The 21094-nt window shown below is 42.4% G+C and overlaps 1 protein-coding gene across 1 annotated transcript in view; it reads right to left on the reverse strand.

Moving 5' to 3' along the window:
- Positions 1-20904, reverse strand: part of LOC124059322 (protein jagged-1b) — a 43266-nt gene extending 22362 nt beyond the window's left edge. The window contains exons 1-2 of the mRNA XM_046389212.1: positions 19254-20904; positions 14894-15238 (exon numbers count right to left, since the gene is read on the reverse strand). Coding sequence (XP_046245168.1) covers positions 14894-15238; positions 19254-19412 — 504 coding nt within the window. The 5' untranslated portion in view covers positions 19413-20904. The remainder of the gene's footprint in view (positions 1-14893; positions 15239-19253) is intronic.
- Between the last annotated feature and the right edge of the window lie 190 nt (positions 20905-21094).

Genomic DNA, 21094 nt, shown 5'->3' on the forward strand with positions numbered 1-21094 from the left:
GCTTCTGTGCAGGAGCTGCAGCCAGTCAAGCTGTGTGCACATGGCTTGACCCTGCATGGCTGGAGAGGACTGGACTCCCACCACCCAGAAAAACCCCACAAGACAACATCAAAACAAGAGAATTAGTCCTGATGATAAATCGTCCCTTCCCTCCGGCTGTAGGCTGTCTGGTCGTCTGGCCCTGTTCCTTTGCCTCCGGTCTCACACCAGTCTAACAGCAGTAAAGCTCAGGATTAGAGCGAACTATGCTAATTTAAACCACTGCGCAGACATTTGTGATGGCATGTTAAATTCTATTAAGTGAAAGTTTTTAAAAAAAATTTCACATTGTTTTCCATCCTCCTGCCACGGCCTCCTCTACTGCTCCACATTGCATCCCTCCTGTTTCACTCTCACCCCCCCCCAACACATATCAGTGCCCCCCTCTCTCTCTGTCCCCCCTGCCATCCCTCCCTCCGTCCATCTCTCCCTCCGTCTCTCTCTCAGACATGGGCAGGGTAGGATATCCCGACAAAGCCAGGCTGTACAAACACAGCTCTACGACAGGAAGAACTCCCAGCCCTGAGAGAGGAATTTCCCCTCAGAACTCACACACTAATGCATACATGCTTACACACACATAACCAGACATGGTGGTGTACACACACACACACACACACCCAGGCATCGCTATTCTCATTTTTTTCCATATACAATACTTTCAGTCAGCCCTGAAAATATTGGTCTACGTACTACAATGGAGAGTGTAGGAGACATAATGTGTCGTTTATCATCTCAGACACCAGGATTTGGTGCTTTAATCATTTAACAATAGTTACCATGTATGTGTCCCTAAAAACAGACAAAAACACTTAACTTTATGACTCTTTAGTTTGTAGTTTATGACTCCAAGAGTTTTGAAGACTGATAAAATCTATTTAACTCATGGGCAGCAGAAAGAAGTTGATACTTTGAGCTTGTTAACAAACAGTTGCAGTTTATTTTCACTTCCCGCAGTTACAGATCAATATTGTCATTGATTTGGAGTCGTTGTGTCTGACCACTGGGAGAATGTGAGTCATTTAGGCGTCTTCTGGCTCTACTTATTGTCTCATCGCTCAGAAGTTTTCATAAAAGTTTTTAAAAAGCAATTTTATATATTCAATTACAACCAGTTCATGGCAAATCAGATTCACAGCGCTTTATTTGTTAAATGCGTTGACCAGCAAGTCTACCTGCTGTTTGGTGCTGAGCAGGTGGGGTTTTTGAAAATTTTTCCCGAAAAAAAGGTGCCTGCTGAAAACAAGGGTGAACACAGCTAAACAATGAGGTGAAAACAGCTTTTAAGCTCATTGGGTTTATCACTACAGCGTTAAACAATAAATTTTAAACATTAATCCATCCTTCATTTATGTTGGGAAACTTTATTGTTGGATTGAACTGAAAGCTTGCCTTCAGTTTAATTTCAGTTTGCTTGTTCTGCTTTCCTGCGGTGCATGTGATTAACTGGAATTCATTAACTGAGACATGCCAATTAAACAGTCTCCACTTTCCATATAATTGCTACCAATTACATCATTTTTTTCTTTAACTTGTTTGGAAATGATTAGGCAATTATGAAGAAAATTACAGACCTTTAAAAAGAGGTGTTCCCACAAAATAAACAATAAAGTTAAAAATACAAATGAATGCATCGAAATATAATACTGGCAGTTATATAATCAAGACTAAAAAGATGTACATGATTTATTTCAATCAGTTTATAAAATAAATTCTGATTTATTTAATCTGATTTTACTGAGTTTAGGAACTGATAGGTGGTGCCCTCCGACTTATCTACTTTAACCCATTTTATTTTAAAAGACCTCTCTTTTCTTTGTCTCAGCATACATTCAATCATACATTTAGTCCATATTTTCACCTGCAACAGTCCCATTACTTTCCTACCCATGTTCCAGTTTTCCAGTTTTGCCTTTACGATGAAGAGATGAGTGTGTCTATCTATGTGAACAAGGATCAGTTAAGGGTGGGAGAAATTAAAAGTTTTCATTTATTTATTATATGATCAATGATAGAGAAGAAAAAAAACCTCTAAACTATTTAGGTCAAAGAAAATAGAAAAAAAGCTATTTTAACTACTATCAATGAACAGTACAGTCAATATTTTTGGCTCCTCTGATAATCTTTTACTGTCTTTTGCCTTTGCGGTTTCCTAAATGATCAAACAGTAGAAATCCTAAGATACATCAAATCAAATGCACCACACTGTTCAACTCCTGAACTCGTAAACCTTGAGTAAAGCCTGCACACAGTAATAAAACAAATGCACTTAAGCCTTTATGCACATATAAAACACCAGCGAGCTCAGACAGCACAATAAAAATCTTACATGCACACACACTTACAGGCAGGAGACTAATTGACAATTAAACATTCGCCTTGTGGATGATGGAGGAAATTTAATCGAAAGTAAATTTTTCACGCGACTTTTCATTTTCATAATCTGCAGCTGAACATTCGTTGTTCTCATACACTTGCCGACCCTCACCTTTAACATCAGAAAGCTCAGGTAATTACAGACTCAACACATGCACAAACACAAAAGACAACTTGCACAAACATGCAAACGGTTGTCATGACAGCAAGATGAACTGGAGCCGGATTGGATGGTCGACACCTCACCTGCACTGCAAATTAGTAGTGGAGGTAACCACAGTAACAATGCCATTACTATTCCAGTGGCAAAGCTTTAAGCACATACAGTAAACAGGAAAGTATGTTGATGCTGGTCAGCTGTACCAAGAATACTGCAAAAGGCCCAAATACCTTAAAATATAAGATTTCAAATTGATTTTCACTCTGCTGAAGAGTAAAACAAACTGTTATCTGGCCACTGGGGCTCCCCACAGACTCACAGTTTAAACATCAGTGTGTCAGACGTGATTATTGTGTTATTGATTGATTCTTGGCAGACAATAACAAAGACAAAAATCAATCCCTTTGGATCGAGGAGTTGCAAGTGCACGGGAGAGCAGGAGACATGACATGAGTGTGGCTAATTTGTGAATTTCTAAAGTCTCTGTGGGTATGATCCAATGCCGGTCATCTCTTTGCCCTCAGGTGGAAAACACACACACACACACACACACAAGCACAAGATGTGGAATTAGACCCCCGGTGTGCAGCCGTCCACCCCACCCTGCTCCCATGACCCCGTCTCTATAATTAAATGTCTCTGTTCTCGCATTCTTGCCATCTCCTTTGTTTTTCTTTCATTCTGGACATAATTAGCATCAGACTTTATCTTTCCCTCTCTGCCCTCACCTCACACACCGCTGACCCACCACCACCGCAGCCACCGCCTTGTCATCGCTTCAAACTCCCTCTCCCCAGTGGTGGAAAAGGCAGTCAGATTCTTTACTTGAAATCTTCCTGTGGCTGGTATATTATTGTGCATTGACACCATTCGATTTTTTCAACACTGCTTCAATCTGTTAGCATCATTTTACTCTGACTATTTTACATACACTCAGGTTGTTTATGCCTCATTTCCTCTGCACAGCATGGAACTGTTCTTTTCTTGCTTATTCATTGGCTGATGCTGTGAATGGTACCTGGCAATGAGGGTTTTGCTATCTGCAGTCTAAAACAAAGCAGACGACTCTTTAGACCAGTGATTCCCAACCTAGAGATCGGGTCCTTCCAAAGGGTCACAAGATAAATTTGACGGGTTGTTATTTCAGCATCGTTCTACAGAACAGGTATAAAAACTGAACCCATTTGTTCCTGTGACAAAGCCTTAGCTATAATGTTGTCATGTCATAAAACTGATTTATTTGTCAAGAGTTTTTTGGAACAATTTAGGAATGAAAGGAATGAAGGAAAAACAGAGAAATTATGTTGCCCTGCTGTTAGGGCATCAGATCAGACCACACTTTTATGGATCAGATGGACAAATGGACTTGTTTTAAAACAAGTTTAGAAAAGAAAATCATTCTTCTGATAAATTGTTAACAAGTCCCCATGTGACATGGGGCTGCATCAAGACACAACTGTGTTTTCTTTTTTTGAGGTCTCAAGCCAAAATTGTTATTATTATTAATTATTTATTATTATTAAGAATATCATATATTTTTCGAGCACCACTGTCTGTCGCTCTCTGCATCCTCGCCCCCTCTCTGTCCGTCGGACAGGCACATTCCTGCAGAGTTAATTGACTTAAACCAAACTTAGCGGCGACTTCAAACGCTGTGGAACAACAGAGGCCTCTTGACATAATGTGCCCTCATCCTCCATGTCGCCCTGCCCCATCTACATCCTGTCATCCCTCCCCTTCTTTGCCTCCTGCTGCTTATGATTCTCTCAACAGAGTGAGTAAGCCGTTATGACACACACACACACACACTCACACACACACACAGAGCTCCACAGCCCCCACCCAAAACACCTGTGCTCCACACTGAGATCATCCACTAACTGCCAAAACCTTCCCTCCCCTCCCAACTCTCACTTCCTTCTTCGTTAAGCAGTCTCCCCTCTGCAGTGCGTACATCAGCTTTAACCTTTTGCTCATTAATCTCAACTCTTTTGCCCACCTTCCACACCCCCACCCAAACCCACAGCCCCATCCTCTCTGACTTCCACAGGAAATTACCTTGTCTAGCCACTGGGCACTTCGCACCCACGGCTACAGTTTCAAATAGAGACCTAACGAGTGAGAAAAGAGAATAAGACTGGGAGTGGTGTGTGTCTGTACAGAATAGTGTGTGTGTGTGTGTGTGTGTGTGTGTGTGTGTGTGTGTGTGTGTGTGTGTGTGTGTGTGTGTGTCTGTACAGAATAGTGTGTGTGTGTGTGTGTGTGTGTGTGTGTGTGTGAGAGAGAGAGAGAGAGAGAGAGAGAGAGAGAGAGAGTTTTCTCACAATATAAAAAGGATCAGGTTGTGTGTCAGGTTAACCTTCCTCCGCTCATCAACAAAGAGAAAACCACTTGATGCTACTGGACCTCCAATCAGACTTGGCTGTACGTACAAAGAGGGCTGGAACAGTGGTACACATGCTATATGAACGTGAAAAAAAACCCCAGACAGATTTAGATTTAAAAATAGATTTTTCATAAATGAATTTTAAACGTCTCTCTGGCTAAAACAGTTTCAGTAAACTGGGGTGCTGACTGCAGACTCGGGACGCTCTTCTACTTGTATCACACCCATTGAAGACACTTATCGTACCTGTCTGATGAAGCCCACTGTTGATGTGGAGAATTTTTCTACTTTTTGGTCAATTTTTCATTTATGTATTTATTTTCATTTTTAAAATCTTGCTGTGTATTTATGTTCGATTGAATGCTGGCAGTCTAGTTGTACTTTATTATTACTGTTGTGTTATTTTTTATACATGGAAATACGGGGGTTGGTTGAATGTTAAGTTAAAATGTTCTGAGAAACTTTTATATTTCTGTTGTGAAAGGTTGTGGTGCGAAGTTTGGTTTTTTTATTGGACTTCCTTAAGAGCTGCTTTGGGACAGTAGGCTACGGACTGTTTTCTCTGTGGTTTGGTGCTACAATTAGGATTATTCATAAATAAAAGACAATAAAGTAAAGAATGAAGGGGAGTAGAGAATAGAGACACAATAAACATGATACTTCTGTGAATAGTCTACGAGAGCCACTGATTATATGACTGGGCACTCAGATATCTGGCTTTAAAACTCTCCTTTTGGGGCTTTCAGTGTGTTCACATTTTTCAAGTTTGTTTCACTCACCTTCATCAACCAAAACACCTCTGAAGAACTGAGGCAGAACGCACACCTGTACTAAAGAGGTGGTGGCTTGCAGGCAGATATGAAAAAAAAACAAAGAATAGAAAAGCCATACAGTCATAAACGGACTCATAAGGTCTTTATAAGTTGAAATAAATGAGTAGTCAGAAGAAGGTTATGAGTGTGTGGCTTTAGCATTTATTTTTTTGTCAACTTAGGGTTATTAGTAAATTAGGTTTTGTGACATCATTTAATTTCCTGCTTAGCTCCACCCATCTGTAACCTGAGCAAAAGTCAAATCTGACAGTAATAAAACCATCTGTGTAGGTGTGCTGGGCCTTTAAAAGCCACATTTGTTTTCTGCTATGACATACCTCCCTCATTCTCCAAAAGAAGTGGCAATTGTTCTTAATGTCCGCCCTCAGACTTTGATGTGCAAATGTTTAAGACTGTCCCACTCTAAAATCAAAAAAATATTTGCAGACTTTAATTAAAATACAATAAATCACCATAAAGAGGATTAAAGGGCTCTTCAGCGACCTGATATGACAGGTGGAGTAAAGTCGGAATCTTAACCATTAAACCCGTCAGACAGACAAGAATGAGGGCACAGGATTACAGTGTGATAATAAGACTCACTGATGTCAGATATGAGCACTGCTGCTTACAACAACACATATCTCAGTGGATGGGAATGACAGAGTGGAGCAGGAGAGGCAGCATGGGACCGGACTGTAAATCACACTCTGGTCAGAATATGTTTCACAATGTGACGGCTCAGAATGCTTGTGGTTGCTCCTGCGAAGCTCCGGCAGCACAAGAAACCGCAGAGAGAAGAGGAGGATTTCTGACAGCTATACTGTAACTCTTCCTGCTCGGTGTAATCCACAGGGGTGTGATGTGACTGAACATCACTGAAGGGCAGCAGCACGGAGAACAAGAGGTTTACAGTGGACGATTTTAACGAGAGAGAAAGCATTAAGAGGGTGTGTGTGGGAGAGGGAGATGACGGGTAAGACATACCAAGGAGGGAGGGAAAGAGAGATCGATCTGCAAAGAAAGTCACCTACTTGCGGCGACTATACCTGTGTATCCATTTAAACAACGTTGCCCATCGCCATTCAGTGACAAACAATGACACCCACAGACTGTAATTTCACAACAATCACGTAGGTGCCTCTTTTCTCTTATAATAAAGAGACTCCCACTCTCAATCCAATTTGCACACAAATGAAATCATTAAAACAGGCTTCCCTTGAGACATTTACCCTCGAGTTATTAACTTATCTCTAAAAAACACAAGCGCCAGATCCTGCTGGAATTAACCTTCTTTGTGTTTCGGATGTATTTGTGGGCTGGGTCTATGGAGAGAAAAAGGATATAAGGAGAAAAGTGTGAGTGTGTTTGTACAAGCCTGCAGGTTTACATGCGCAGACCAAGTGCACAACAGTATCAGTGTACATGCAGGTATGCAAGTCAGCGTAGTTGAGTCAATTAGGGGACAAAAGAGAGCAGAGCACAAAAGAAGGGAGGAGAAAGAGCGAAAGACAGACATGGGAGAGAAAGAAAGCTCCAACTATGCTCCTCTCCTTTCGATTCCCATCACTGACTTCCCCCTGTTTCGGCTCCCACACAGCAGGAATGCGCAGGTTACACCGATGTGTGTGTGTGTGTGTGTGTGTGTGTGTGTGTGTGTGTGTGTGTGTGTGTGTGCGTGCGTGCGTGCGTGCGTGCGTGCGGCACACATGATGGTATAGAGGGCCTATTCTGATCAGTTTCAGTGGTGGAAAATACATTCACTCAAGTAATCTATTCAACTGCAATTCTGAGGGACTTTACTTGAGTGTTTCTATTTTGTGGTAGTACATTACTTCATTTAAGAGGAAAATATGGTGTTTTTTTCGACTGCACTACATTTATCGGACAGCTATAGTTAGGCTTAAATTTAGATTAAGATTATCTCTGCATGGCGTGAAGAGTGGAAACAGTGGGAAACAGACAGCCTGGCTCTGTTCAAATGAAGAAAATCCACCAACACGTCTAACCCTCACAGATTAACATGTTACATCGCAAAAAATAAATCATTAAAATGATCTTTTTCCATGGGTGAGTGGGTGAGGGGTGTTGCACTTGGCTATGCACAGACAACAAATGACTTTATTTTAAAAATTGGTTTAGACCCAATGAAATTAAATTATTCAATATTTAATTAAAACGAGAAAAGTCCAAAAAATGAATATGTATGTGTGTCACAGAAATTAAAATTTTTTTTGCTTCTTTTCTGCTGCATTAATCATCTCACGAACCCTCAGATTTATTCTGTACCCACTGGAAGAGGCCTGACCCCTCGTTTGGAAAGTACTGGACTAAATTACTGAACCATGTAAAGTAATTAAAATATCTCCACCTCCTACAGCAGTAAAATACAGAGGCTTCAGTATTAAGACAGTTTATATCGGCAGGGCAGGCAGACACTGATCAGCCCACAGTAGCTACACAAGAACATATTTGCATGATAGCCGCACTTTGCATGTTGGATTCTGGGACAAGGAGCTGCCTCAAAAGCATTTCACTGAGGGGGAAATGCTTTGTTCACCATAATGTTGTTAGCTTCAACCATATTACAGAAAACACATTTTTTTCATTTACTCCTACTGGTGTTGAGCCATGCACTCTGGTTTAGATTTTATGTCCCGATGTTTTCAGTTGTCTGTCTCTAACACTGTCTGCCACCACCCCAACACAATATAAGTGAAAGGAGTGGCATTTGTGGTGCTCAAAGCATGAAAAGATTACACGGGAGAAACTCAAAGAATGTTTCTATTCAGAAACAATGACATGATTACTCTTGTCGTGAACAATTATTATTATGAGGTTTGTGTCTATTCTATTTCTTTGGTCACACCATGAAACCGTCACTATTATTTAGAAAAGCTGACATGAATCCGCTATCTGAGTTCAATTTTATGGAATGAGTTTTTATTGAATAGTTGACAACCTAGACAGAGAAAGGAAAAAAGTACATTTACTCAACTTAAGTACAATTTTGCAGTCCCTACACTTTTAAGTACTTCTATTTTAAACTATTTTATATCCACATAACATTCCAACGGGAAATATTTTACTGTTTATGGTTATTTGACTTTGCTACTTTGCAGATTCTAATTTTGCATACAAAACAAATCATCTTATCAAAAATTACGAATTAAATTGTCCAGCAGTATATAAAATAGATAAAATTAGCTCCAACTTGATCAGCAACAACAGGAGCAACATCAGCATTCACTGTGTTGAGTTGACAATGTCAAGTCCAATAATTCTTTTAGCTCCACTGTGTTCAGTCTCTAACCGTGTCTGTCTGTCCTTCTGTTTGGAGCTGAGGACGTAGTATCAAATGGGTTTTTAGAGCTTTTTCATTCACCTTCATTTACCAGTAAGACTGAAATATGCTAAAATCCTCTAAAGTGAGGCAGAACTGCAGTAAGGTGGGTAGCATATTTCACAGTAATGATGATAATAGTAATAATTAAAGTTTATTTGTATAGCACTTCAACTCACATCACAAAGTGCTTCTTTACAACATATAGATAAAAATAAAAAGTTTTTTTTAGAGCATTTTATAATTGTTGTATTAGTACTTTAACCTAAGCAAAGGTTCTGAGTACACTGAAGACATGCAGAAACTGTGGTTACCATATATGGTATGTGCATTAAACATTAGATTACCAGGAAACCTGCAGAGTGTTTTGGCTCACACTCTTTTCACTCATGGATACCAAACATCAGAACAAAATGAGACATGTAATTCTGAGACAGGTTATTCTTGCCTGTAATTCTCTTCTTTGTGCACTGAACGTGCTGCACGACTTAGTATCTAGCTCAGTTTGTAATAATAGAAACGCAAAAACCTCCTATCTATGCAAACACACACTTAGCAGGAGTGACAGCACGGGAGGAACAAAGTTTGCGTGTGCCAAAAAACTCAACTCAACCCACACTTGTGAGTCTTTCCCAGCAACAGTCAGCTATGGCCTCAGGCAGTTAACCTGACCGTGAGTGAGTTTTAATACTTGACATGAGGATTATAAACGACGGGGACTTCACTCCATGTTCAGTACTTCTGTAGCACCTATCGCAGTGTCATTTGTCACAGGTTGTTTCAACAAAACGGACTGACTTGATTGACTAGTTCTGACTGACAAAAGATCAGGAAACAGCAGATTCGGTTCCCAAAACGTCTGCTAAGCAGTGGTCTTGTGCTGAACCTCCTGCAGAACAGTGAAGCTGTCTGTACTACATGGTCATCAGCACTGAGTACCTGCCTTCGCTTTAGCTTTCACTCCTGCTTCAGTCACTGACTTGTATGCACTCCAGTCGCATAAACAGATTCATCAGGGAACAGACTCTCTCTTGGCAGATGGCTTTGTTTCCTTTCACCATCCAAACAGATTCTACAGTCAAACCACCAACAGAGAGACAGCTTGAAGAAATGACATCTCCGTTATGAAGTCTTTGAACTTTTCCTGTCTCTGCGGAGGCGCCGCAGCGAAAACATCCCAGACCACTGAGTGTCTGTGATTCTAACACTGGGGTCAAAATGAAGCCACATCCCTCAGACTATCTGTAAAATTACCAACGTCCAGGAGGCCAAGCCTATCTGGATCTCACATCTGAAACCAGACGAGGGAAACGGCGCACATGGTATCATATCCTCTGACATTCTAGTTTTCATATGAATTTTCACACAGTATTGTTTACCTGCCTGTTTTCCAAAACTAGACCACATTTAGCACATTTTACATTGCCTTTGTTGGTTAGTTAGTTTTAGCCACTAAGAGTTAACAATCTGAGTCAAACTTAGACATTGTATTATATCCCGTTGCTGCCATGTTTTTCTTGTGGTTGGTTTGTATCACAAACAGCCAGTGGCTGTGCTGATACAGCAGATTGTGAGCTTTGGTTTTCCCTGGTAAACACACCGACTTCTTCAGCGGTCCCTCTAGTCTGGCCTGCTGCTCCTCCCCTCGGGATCACTCCTCCTCTGGAGATGCTCTTGGATGCCAGAGTGTCTCTGGTTTAGGCAGAGTGGACAAGCCACATGTCTGCAGGGCGGAAGCCACCTTGCCGAAACAAGTAACATTAGTCCCAGATGTGTCTATCATTTTCCCAAGCTTGGACACATTGCATGCCTGCTATACACAGACAAAACACAGCTGCCAAGTGGTTGGGGAAACTACAGCTCACAATCCACCATATCAGCACCACCGCTGGCTGTTTGTTTTACAAACCAACTGCGAGAAAACAACAGATACAACCCGAGACTGCACCAATCACACTTGACTCAAACTGTTAACTCTCAGTCCGTTCCATATTCAACACTCTGATAAAGAATGACATTAATTTCATTGTGGTTTCATCTACACCAGGTGAGCATAAGAATATCAGGGGAAGCCAATCAGAGAAGGGTGATGTGCAGGGCGGGTCTTTTCAAGTAAACCAGCGAGATCCATAATAACACAGAGCTGGGAGGTGAGAGGCTTGACAAAGTTCTCTGTCAAAAGTTCAAAAACCCTCCAACAAACATCTCTAACGTTTAACTAACACAACATTTCTTGTTTGTTTAATTCACCCACAAACAAAAAAACAATAACAGTTTATGGTTCAGATAAACTCCCCAGTATCTTCACACACAAGTTTATCCATCTGCCCAGCACTTCTTCACTCTTCCTACAACCACAGATTGTTCTCCATGTTTTTACAGCTTAGGCAGACAAGATCCAACATGTTAATTCATGAGCTTGGTGCTGTCTGGTGTATTTTTGAACTTTGGAGGAACCTAGGTTAGCTGTTGCCCCCTGTGCTAAGCTAACCGGCTAACTGACTGCTGGAGCTCTATCTTCATACTAAGAACACAGGCGAGCATGGTAATCTCATTTAACTTTTAGCAAGAAAACAAGCAGTTATCAAACATTATCCAAAATATCAAACAAGCCTTTTAATATAGCCTTTAAAATGATACCGAGGGTGATGTGATATTTGGACTTGTTCAGGAACAGTCAAGCCACACATTTACAGAAACAAAGGTTCAAAATGTGACTGAAAAACAGACAGATTTCCACCAGTGTGATGAGTGTGTTGGGTAAATACTGACTGTGCTGCCCTACTCTGAGGCATTTGCTAGGCCAGCCTTTACAAAGACCTGTCAAGGTTGAAATGTTGCTCAATTTAATTCCTTGAGAGCCATCAGTTCAGATTGCAGACCTTTTTTATTTTACTTGTTGAGGCTGAGAGATTCTGATGTCAGTCATCAGCTCATGCATATAATGGATTTAGCATACAGCATTGCACTCTTTCATACACGTATTAGTCGCATTATGTGTACAGTGTGGTCACTGACAATCCCAAAAAGCCATCCTTTGCCCTTTGCATGAGACTAAGAGGTTACAGAAACTAAGACAGAGTTTGTAGTTTACAATAACCGGGCGGTTGAACAAAATCAGCACACAGTTTTAACCTCAGCGATCACAGCACAGACCTCCAGCAGCCTGACAGGGATGAAAACATTCCAGCCAATCATGATGAATATACAAAACAAATACAACACAATAAATTACAGCTATGCTCACACTCATAAGCAAATACAGACGCACACATATGACTGCATGCAGTTCCCTGAAGAGATCAGTGAGAGAATGGGAGAAAGGAAGGCTGAACAAGTGAGGGAGGACAGGGGGCAGAGAGAGCTCACCTTTCCTCATAATGACTACGTTCACCTGTTCATCCCCTCACCTGGGGCAGGAGAATCACTCCCTCTCCCTCCCTGCTGAGAGGTGGAGGGTGGGTGTTGGAGTCCTCATAAAGTGAGGTTAAAATACATTGACACTGTCACTGTGTCCAAGCACTCTCTCTCTCTCTCTCTCTCTCTCTCCTTCCCCCTGCAGTGCAGCCAGCCCTGCAGCCCGGCCCTGAAACTGATCCAGGTAGCTTTTCTGACAGAAAACTTTCTCACACTTGTGCCTGCCAGTCACGCACCTCCCAAATGCACAGAAGGAGGGGAAAAAAACACAAGGAAAGTGTGACACACACTTGCGGTGCGCATGTAACACATGCACAGAAACGCACACAAAAGCAAACTGTACACAGATAAGGGAAGATAATTGGCTCTGGGACGAAGAGTCTCACAGGTAAATGGGCTGATGCTAATCAAGAGGAAGAAACCTAAACCAACTGTGTGTTACATTCCTGTGTGTGTGTCTGTGTGTAGCTGAAGCTTCACTTGGGTTTTGTCTGATATTAGAAACATTTTTCAACACAATATGAACAGAATTAGAGCTATAAGGCCTTTTGTAGCCATTTCTGTCGTACTTTCAGTATGAGAAGGAAGTCAACCATGCTGGGAGCGATCAAACTCAAAAAATAAATAAATAAATGAAAGACTGCAGGAGGATTTCTTTCACTACAAAAGACCCAAAAAAAAGAAATAGACAAAACCTCCACAATCCCTAGAAAAATTGAGGCTCAGTTCTTCTTGTCCTTGCTGAAAAGCTTGAAAAGGATTCTCTGGAGCTCTAGTTTCATGGATAAACAAAGATTTAAGGTCTAGAGTGTGATTTAGAGGGGGTTAGAGCAAGAAATGGAATATAATATTGGAGGAAATGGAATATTTATAATTATGTATTAGTATTTTGTGGATTTTGCAGCCACCACAGGGAGGGTGACAGGAGGGATGTTCAGTTGGTTGCGATCTGCAACCACACCACTAGATGCCACTAAATCCTACAAACTAGGCCTTCTCTACACCAAATATTCATGTTTGAAAGATACGAAGAGTGATTTATTTTGCATTTTCACCAAAAATTGACAATTAAGCAATTATCACAATAATTGCCATTTATTTTCAGTTGACAGACGAATTAATTAATTGCCTCGTGGTTCCAGTTCTAATGCATAATAATCAGTGCAAACCTCTCCAGGTGATAAACTCCTTCATCCCTACTTATTAATCTTCACGTTTTTCTAGGTTCTTCCTGCAGAATTAGAAAAAAAAAACTGAAGAAAAAAAGAGACAGAAGACTGGAGAAGGAAAAAAGAAAGGTGAACTGAATGATCAATATCTCTTCTTGGCCACACTTGCCTACTGTTCTGCTAATGGCAGATTAATTGCTCTGCTCTTTAATGGGGACACGAGATGGAGCAGCCAGCAGTGTGATGTTTTATCGAGATGCAGGCTGTTCGATAAAAAAAAAAGCAACCAATAGACCCAAAGTTTTTAACTTACAGGCAGAACTCAGGATGGATGGAAGAAAAAAGGGAGGAAGAGGACAGAAATGTGCAGTGAAAGAAGAAGACAAAGGACTGCAACTAACTGCTTTTCTTATAAATTAATCTCCTGATTATTTTCTCAAGCAATCAGTTTGATCAATCGAATCAATGATCAAATCTGAAAATCATTTTTAAAAAAAAAACAAAAACAACATAATCAGAAGGGAAAAGAATAAAACCAATCGAAAACCGTTGGAATTTTTTTTCTTAAAAAATCACTTAAAATCAAGTTGCCACTCAAATAGACTAATCAATTAACCAACTAATCATTTCTACTCTCCTTCTACATATTGTTAGGTACAGTCAACTTCAGACAAAGTTTCATATCTTTATGTTTTGTACATTAAAAAAAAATAATATTTAAAGTAACTCGTAACTAAAGCCGTCAAACAAATGAAATAAATCCCAAAACTGCTCGCAGGCTAACACGCCCACAATCAATGCAGACATACTGATGCTAAATTAACACTATGAATCAAAACAGTTGCTAGAAAATAAAATTTCTCTAAGAACGATTTCTGATTTTTTTTTCTTTTTTACCACTGTGTTGGACAATAACAAATCCATTTAACAGGGGAATTTCCCATATCCAAACAGATACTGTGAAGCACCACAGTATATAGAGGTATTATAGGTGTTATAGGTGCTGGTCAGCCCTGCAGCACTGTCAACCCCACACAGAGAAGGACAGAAAAGGTGTAAAAGCATGTGAATCTGAACTCTGACTATCATTGTTATTCCACTCTTGCCTCAGTTTGAGTGTATTGTTGTACTTGAAGCTTAGCCTGTTCCCTTGGTAACCATACTGATAACCAGTACCGCCCCTGTACTTACTGGCCAAGCGTATTCGTAGGGAATGACAATGTGTCCATTAGTTCCATCCTCTCCTCCTCCTCCTCCTCCCCTTCCTCCTCCATCGTGTCCTCGGTGGTGGAACAACTGGGAGTTTCCACCCAGGATCCCAGTGCTGCCCGACCCGAAGGTGCAAGTTCCAGTTGAGGCGACCCGGGCCTGGTACTCCTTGAGGCAGGCTTGGAAGAAAGTGTCACACTGGTCCCTGGCTGAGCAGCGCTGCCCTCCGCTGGCCTGGAGGTCGCAGCAGTCTCCTGTCTGCAGAAGTCCATGTGGGTTCTGGAAGTGATGGATCTGGAGCTCGAACATCCCTACAGCACACACAGCCTGAGTCCAGAGAGGAGAGTGGAGAAGGTGGGAAGGAGAGAAGTGACATGCATGAGGAATGACATTGACAATGACAATTACAAACTTACAAACCCTAAATAAGTAAGTCAGATAACAAGTGGATTTTTACCTAATAAATTTCAAAATTGGTTTGTATTTATGAAGTTTTTATTGAAAAGACTGAAGTAAGTTTGAGAGTGAACTATCAGGTTTCCTGCAATGTATTTTCTCACTACATCTGGGAATCTGCAGCGGCCTGCGTGTCTCCTCTGTGTCATCTGTTTATCAGTCATCAGACAGCAAGTGAGACTGAGAGAAAAAAGAAAGGAGGACATAACTTTGATTCCCACAGCTCTCGTTGACCTCAAGCAGGGGAAAAACATTTCCAACCAAATCACGGACATACAGCCCATCACTCCTGCCATATAATCCTGTTTATCCTTCAACTTCCTTGTCTTCCTTTCTTTCTTTCTTTCTTTCTTTCTCACTCTCTCTCTTCCCAGGGGATGATGACACTGAGAACCTGTTCACACTCTTCCTCCTCCTCCTCTCTTCTTTTCTCTATTCGGGAACAAGCTGTAACACTCCTTTCATCCTGTCATTTCTCTTTCTGTGGCCATCATTTCATCTCCGCATTGTTGTCATTCTCCTTTTCATGTGCCGTGCTTTCTGTCCTCTGTGTTCCCTCCCTGTTTAAAGATGGGCGGAGGACCCATGCAAACACTCACACACACACACACACACACTCCAGAGTTAACAAGACCCCCTGAGAGTCTCGGAGCACCGGGGTCAGGTATGTGCGTGCATACACACATGTGTGTCTGCATGACACTGTGGCAGAGTGAAACAACGGCTTTGACATCTCCCAACAACTGCAAACGCGAAGAAATAAAGTCACAGTTTTCGCAGTTTGGCATGAAACCTCCACAAATGAATAAATCTGAATAATTCAGCCCTTTTTGAATTTCTTCCTCGCAAACCCTGAACTTAATGATGGCTCATTAAGTTAAAAAAAAATCAGAGTCATGTATCCCCCCCGTGGTGTTGTACATTTGATCATGGACAGAAATCACCACAACCAACAAGCTCTCATGTGCTCGCTGTGTGAGACGAGTCCCCCCCGCCCCCCTACACTGAGCCGGGTTCTCAGTCGCCCCATTGTGTTTGGCTGTGTGTCCCTCTCCTGCCCCTGTCCCTGAGCTGAGAGGGGGGTGAGAGGGTGAGGTGGGAGGGGTCAAGGGGATGAAGGCGGGGGGGGGGGGGGGACTCGTCTACATCAAACAGCTTGTGAAGATACAGTGGCGCTCATCAATCTACATCCTCCTTTCTTCCTCTCCTCCTCATGCTGGCCAAGCCATTCCCTGCATACCAGCATTTCAGCGCTCAGTTTGACCAGAGAGACAGACACACAGACAGAGAGATACAGACAGGAAGACAGACAGACAGAGAGAGAGAGAGAGAGAGAGAGAGAGATCCAAGCTGAAGCTCAGACTGTCTCTGCAGGAGAGCTTTGGCAGTTAAAGGATCACTACACCCAAAACTCAGTCACAACAAACCCTCTCCATCTAAAGACTTCGAGACATTCGTGGGTCAGTGCCTGAACTCTATTTTTACTGGGCAGGGCAGATGAGACTGTTAGAAAGGTAGTTCAACTGTCTGTAAGAGTACAGGGTTAAAGAAAAAGTTCAAACCCATTGAAACACCATAATAAAGCACAGTGTTTCCTCTGTAACAAAGTGCTGCTCAGCTGCAGTTCACATCAGTACAACGTGGTCAGATGGCTCAAAGAAAACAAATTCAAATGAGTTCATTTGATGTGACATATGTTTGATATACATTACATATACATTGTCCTATCATAATATATTGAATATTCAAAAATGACAGGGTTACTCATAAGATCCAGATCTTGCTGTGAACACTTTGTTTAAGAGTTTCTTTGAACCTAAACTTCTAAACTATTACATTCAAATGTGTGGCACTTTGAATGCCATTTTAGGCCTGAAACAATTATTTAGATAATAAATTGTTTTATCAATAGAAACTTTATTAATTTTATTAATTTTTAATGTGAAAAACATTTTCAAGTTCATAGCTCTCAAACGGGAAGACTTCTTGTTTTTCCTTTTTGTTTTTCCATGATAACAAATGGAGTTTCTTTCGCTTTAGAATCATTGTTCAGACAAAACGCGCATTTTATAAGAGTCACCTCTTCTGATGTCTTACAGTTCACATAATAAAGCACTGAACTTTGAACGTGTCTGTTAGTGGCGGCCCTGAAGTATGTTATTCATGTAAAGTGGCTGACTGCTGAATCTTATTCTCAGGTAATCCAAAACCGATGCTTTGGGTTGATGATCTGCCCAATCCAGCAACCCAAAACAGAGTCTGACAACATAGGAATGAGAGTCACCAATCAATTCTGTGACATGTTGCAACTTTAAAAATAAAACTGACTTCCAAATGGATTTTCATCAGTAATCTGTAACTGGAATCCATTTGCTTGTTCTGACAGATACTTCAGCGGTTTTATGTGAAACCGTCTATGCTTGTGATTATAAAGTAAACTAATCACATTTTAAAATCCAGCTTCAATTTGAGTCTGGCACACTAGAAAATGATTTTGTAAAGCCGAAAATCACACTATAACAGTATTCCCAAGGCTCCGACTCCACTGCAGTGTGAGCCTTGGGAACGATAAAACTGGACAACTGACAACACGTAGTGACCTCTGGGGAGTCGATAAGCTTCACTTTATGAATAGTCTGAGTGTGTCCTCATGGACATGGTCTCCTGTCTTGTGCATTAGTAATAGGCACCAGCCACAGCAGTGGAGTGTGTGTGCTTCACACTGCAGTGCAGTCATGGAGAATGGAGGGAGTGGAGAGTGTTGTTCCTAAGCTGTGAAGGGGTTGCAGAGGTGCAGAGAGAGACACGCAGAGCCGCCTGAACGTTCAACATTCACACGCCCCAGAGTTTATTCGGCTGTGGCCCCGGGCTCCACACACACCCAAGACACAGATGCTGGATGTGAGCTTGGTATATAGAAAAATGTGCACATACACACACACACACACAAACACTCCGGAGTAGCTCTGTTCTTGCTACTGCTGGGCCCTGTCTCACATCATAGGCATCCTGATCAGGCCGGCAGCTGCTTGACAGCTCGCACGGCAAAACGGGGGAAAATATTTGGCGTTTTGTACAGTCATGCTCAGCTTTTGTTGGCATAAAATCCAAAGCTTTCCATGCTGTCAAAAATAATGCCCATAATTCTGTAAACGTCTTGCCAGAATCAATTACAGTTAATACACTCACTATTGAACTCTTCTGTCATTTATAAACCAACTAAAACACACACAAAAAAAGTCTGCATGCATGCAACCATAAGGCATGAAGACAAACTACAAAAATGCACCAGGAGGCAAAAGTGGAGATGCATTACTGCTTTATTAACCAGTGAAAAAGGAAAGGACTGAGCAGGAGGTGTGTGGTGGGTAATGAAGGTGTTAGTTATCCATCACAGCCCCTCAAAAACAATTTGGGGTTTTATTTACCGCTGAAGCCCCCCATCCCCAGATAAATCATATGCAGCAGCTGTAAGCCATTATTATGCTTGATTTGTGTGTTGTCCGTCTCATTATAGTCTACTCTTTGTTTGCTATAATAAACAATGAGTTCTCTATAATGCTTTAAAATGTGATTTTGTCGTAATATTCTCATGCCAGCGCGCACCATTACAGTAACATTTGCAACCCATGCGTCTAAAACAGGATTACAGTAGATGTGCTGCGTGTGATAACAGGCACCAGCGGGCTGAAACAACAGGTGGGCACAGCGCCACGTAGGAGCAGAATGAGGGCAGCACAAAGAGGGAAGGGTCAGTGCGTCAGGACTCCATTATTGACAGTTTCCACGCAGCCATGATAAGAAATATAGGCTACACCACAGCTAAAAGTCAACCTCGTGGGTTTAAGGGCATGCCGCCCAAAATAGCACTTAATCGGTGGCTTACCTGAGGTTGTATCGTGAGCGCGACGAGAAAGATCACAGTCCGGTGCAGGTGGAGGTGTCCCCGGTGCCGGTCCCACCTCATGTCTGGCCTCCTGGTGATCTTTCCGCTCCCGTCTGTGGCATCGAGCCGAGTTACCCTGTGCGCTCTCATGCTCTCCATCCCTGCGTCAGGGGATCGGGGACCGTGTTGTGCGCTTAGGCGGTGGTGGTGTCCCCCTCCTCCTCCCCCCCTCCCTGCGTCCGTCCGACCGCCCAGCTCTCCTCCTCTCCGGTCTTAAACCCTGAAACTCCCGTAGACCCACTTCATGGCGTCCAAGTCAGAGAAACCATAACTACCTCTGTCTCCGCTTGGATTTATCCCCCACCCACACGCACCTGATCACCCCCTTGCCGCTGTGTCCAGGGTGGATTTCCTCTGGGAATCACACATGAACACAAACACACGGGCACACATACACGCGCGCGGCACATAAACACACTCCCCTTGCGCTGTATTCCTCCCACCACCTGCGTTAAGAGGCTTTAAAGGTTCAATCTGCCGGCTCATTTGACTTGAACTCTCATCCCAATTAGATGACACTCTCTCTTCTTCTTCTTCTTCTTTCTCTTCTTCTGTCCTTCTTCAAGCCTGATCCACGCAAGAAATAACTAGAGAAAACCCCCGGAGACATCTATAATCATTCTAATCCGTGATGCGTGTGTTGGCGAAGCAACTGCCGAAGTTGCGTTTCTCAAAGGGAATGATTTCACTTTGCGCTCTTCTCATCCAAGCGGCTGGTTGGTCATTTGTGAACCCGATACGAAGCCCAGCGGCGACAGAGACAGTGTGGGAAACAATGAGAGAGAGAGAAAGAGAGCGTGGAGGGTGTGTCCTGAGGCAGGGAATATCCGTCTTTCAGCTCTTGTCCGGATGGTTCCCAGCGCGCACCAGATTTCTCATCCCTTTCTCTCCCTCCCTCTCTGCACACTTTGACCAACCCAAAACTTTCTTTTTTTCCCCCTCTCTCTAAGCATGTCACAATTTACACGTGGGATTATTCTAAATGCCTTTCAGTTCTCCGCTCAGGTTTTTCGTTTCCTTTCTACCTTTTGTGGCTCCGAACTGGTTCCTCTCCTCCAGTTTCAGACCCCGGCTCGCTTCAAAGCTCCGTGGTTCTAATTAACTGTTTTTTGTTTGGGTTTTTTTTGTTGTTGTTCTTGTATTCTTCCTGGGGTTGCCTCTGAATGGGAAAGTTTCTATAGGCGCGTGAGGCTGCAGCGCCACATAATTAAATCACGCAATACACAACTGCAAGTGACAAAAAGAAAAGCAACGACTGTGATCATGGCACACATGGCGCAGGTGTCTAAAGGCCCCTACCTGCAGACTGATTTTTTGTGAACCGTGATCACGTTGTGATTAAGCTTGTTCCGACAGCCACTGGCTTGTATACTGCACCCACATGCAGCTGCTAAATGATGCCGTCGGCTGCAAATACTAACCGGGTGAGCGCATTAATATAAAAGACAATTGTAGGGTATAGACGTCGTTTTGAATATTGGCACCGGTCACATGGCATATTTTCCACATGTGACCTCCAGTGCTCGTCTCGTTGGATCCAAGACCTCCACACAATGTACCTTCTTCATAGAGGAGCAGATGTAATGAGATTCTGCCTCCCTCCTGCTCCTCCTCCCCTCTGTTAAGGTCTATCACGGGCTTCCGTGACAACCGCTGGCGTTTCCGCGGCCTGGCGCTCGCCAGTGACCCCGGAGCAGAACAGAGGGCTCTTGGAGGAGCAGGGAGTTGATTTGCATAGAGGAGCAGTGACCTCCAAACATGAGCTGAATTCTAACCAACCA

Source organism: Scatophagus argus, chromosome 5 (genome assembly GCF_020382885.2).
Source record: "Scatophagus argus isolate fScaArg1 chromosome 5, fScaArg1.pri, whole genome shotgun sequence".
Lineage (NCBI taxonomy): Eukaryota > Metazoa > Chordata > Actinopteri > Scatophagidae > Scatophagus > Scatophagus argus.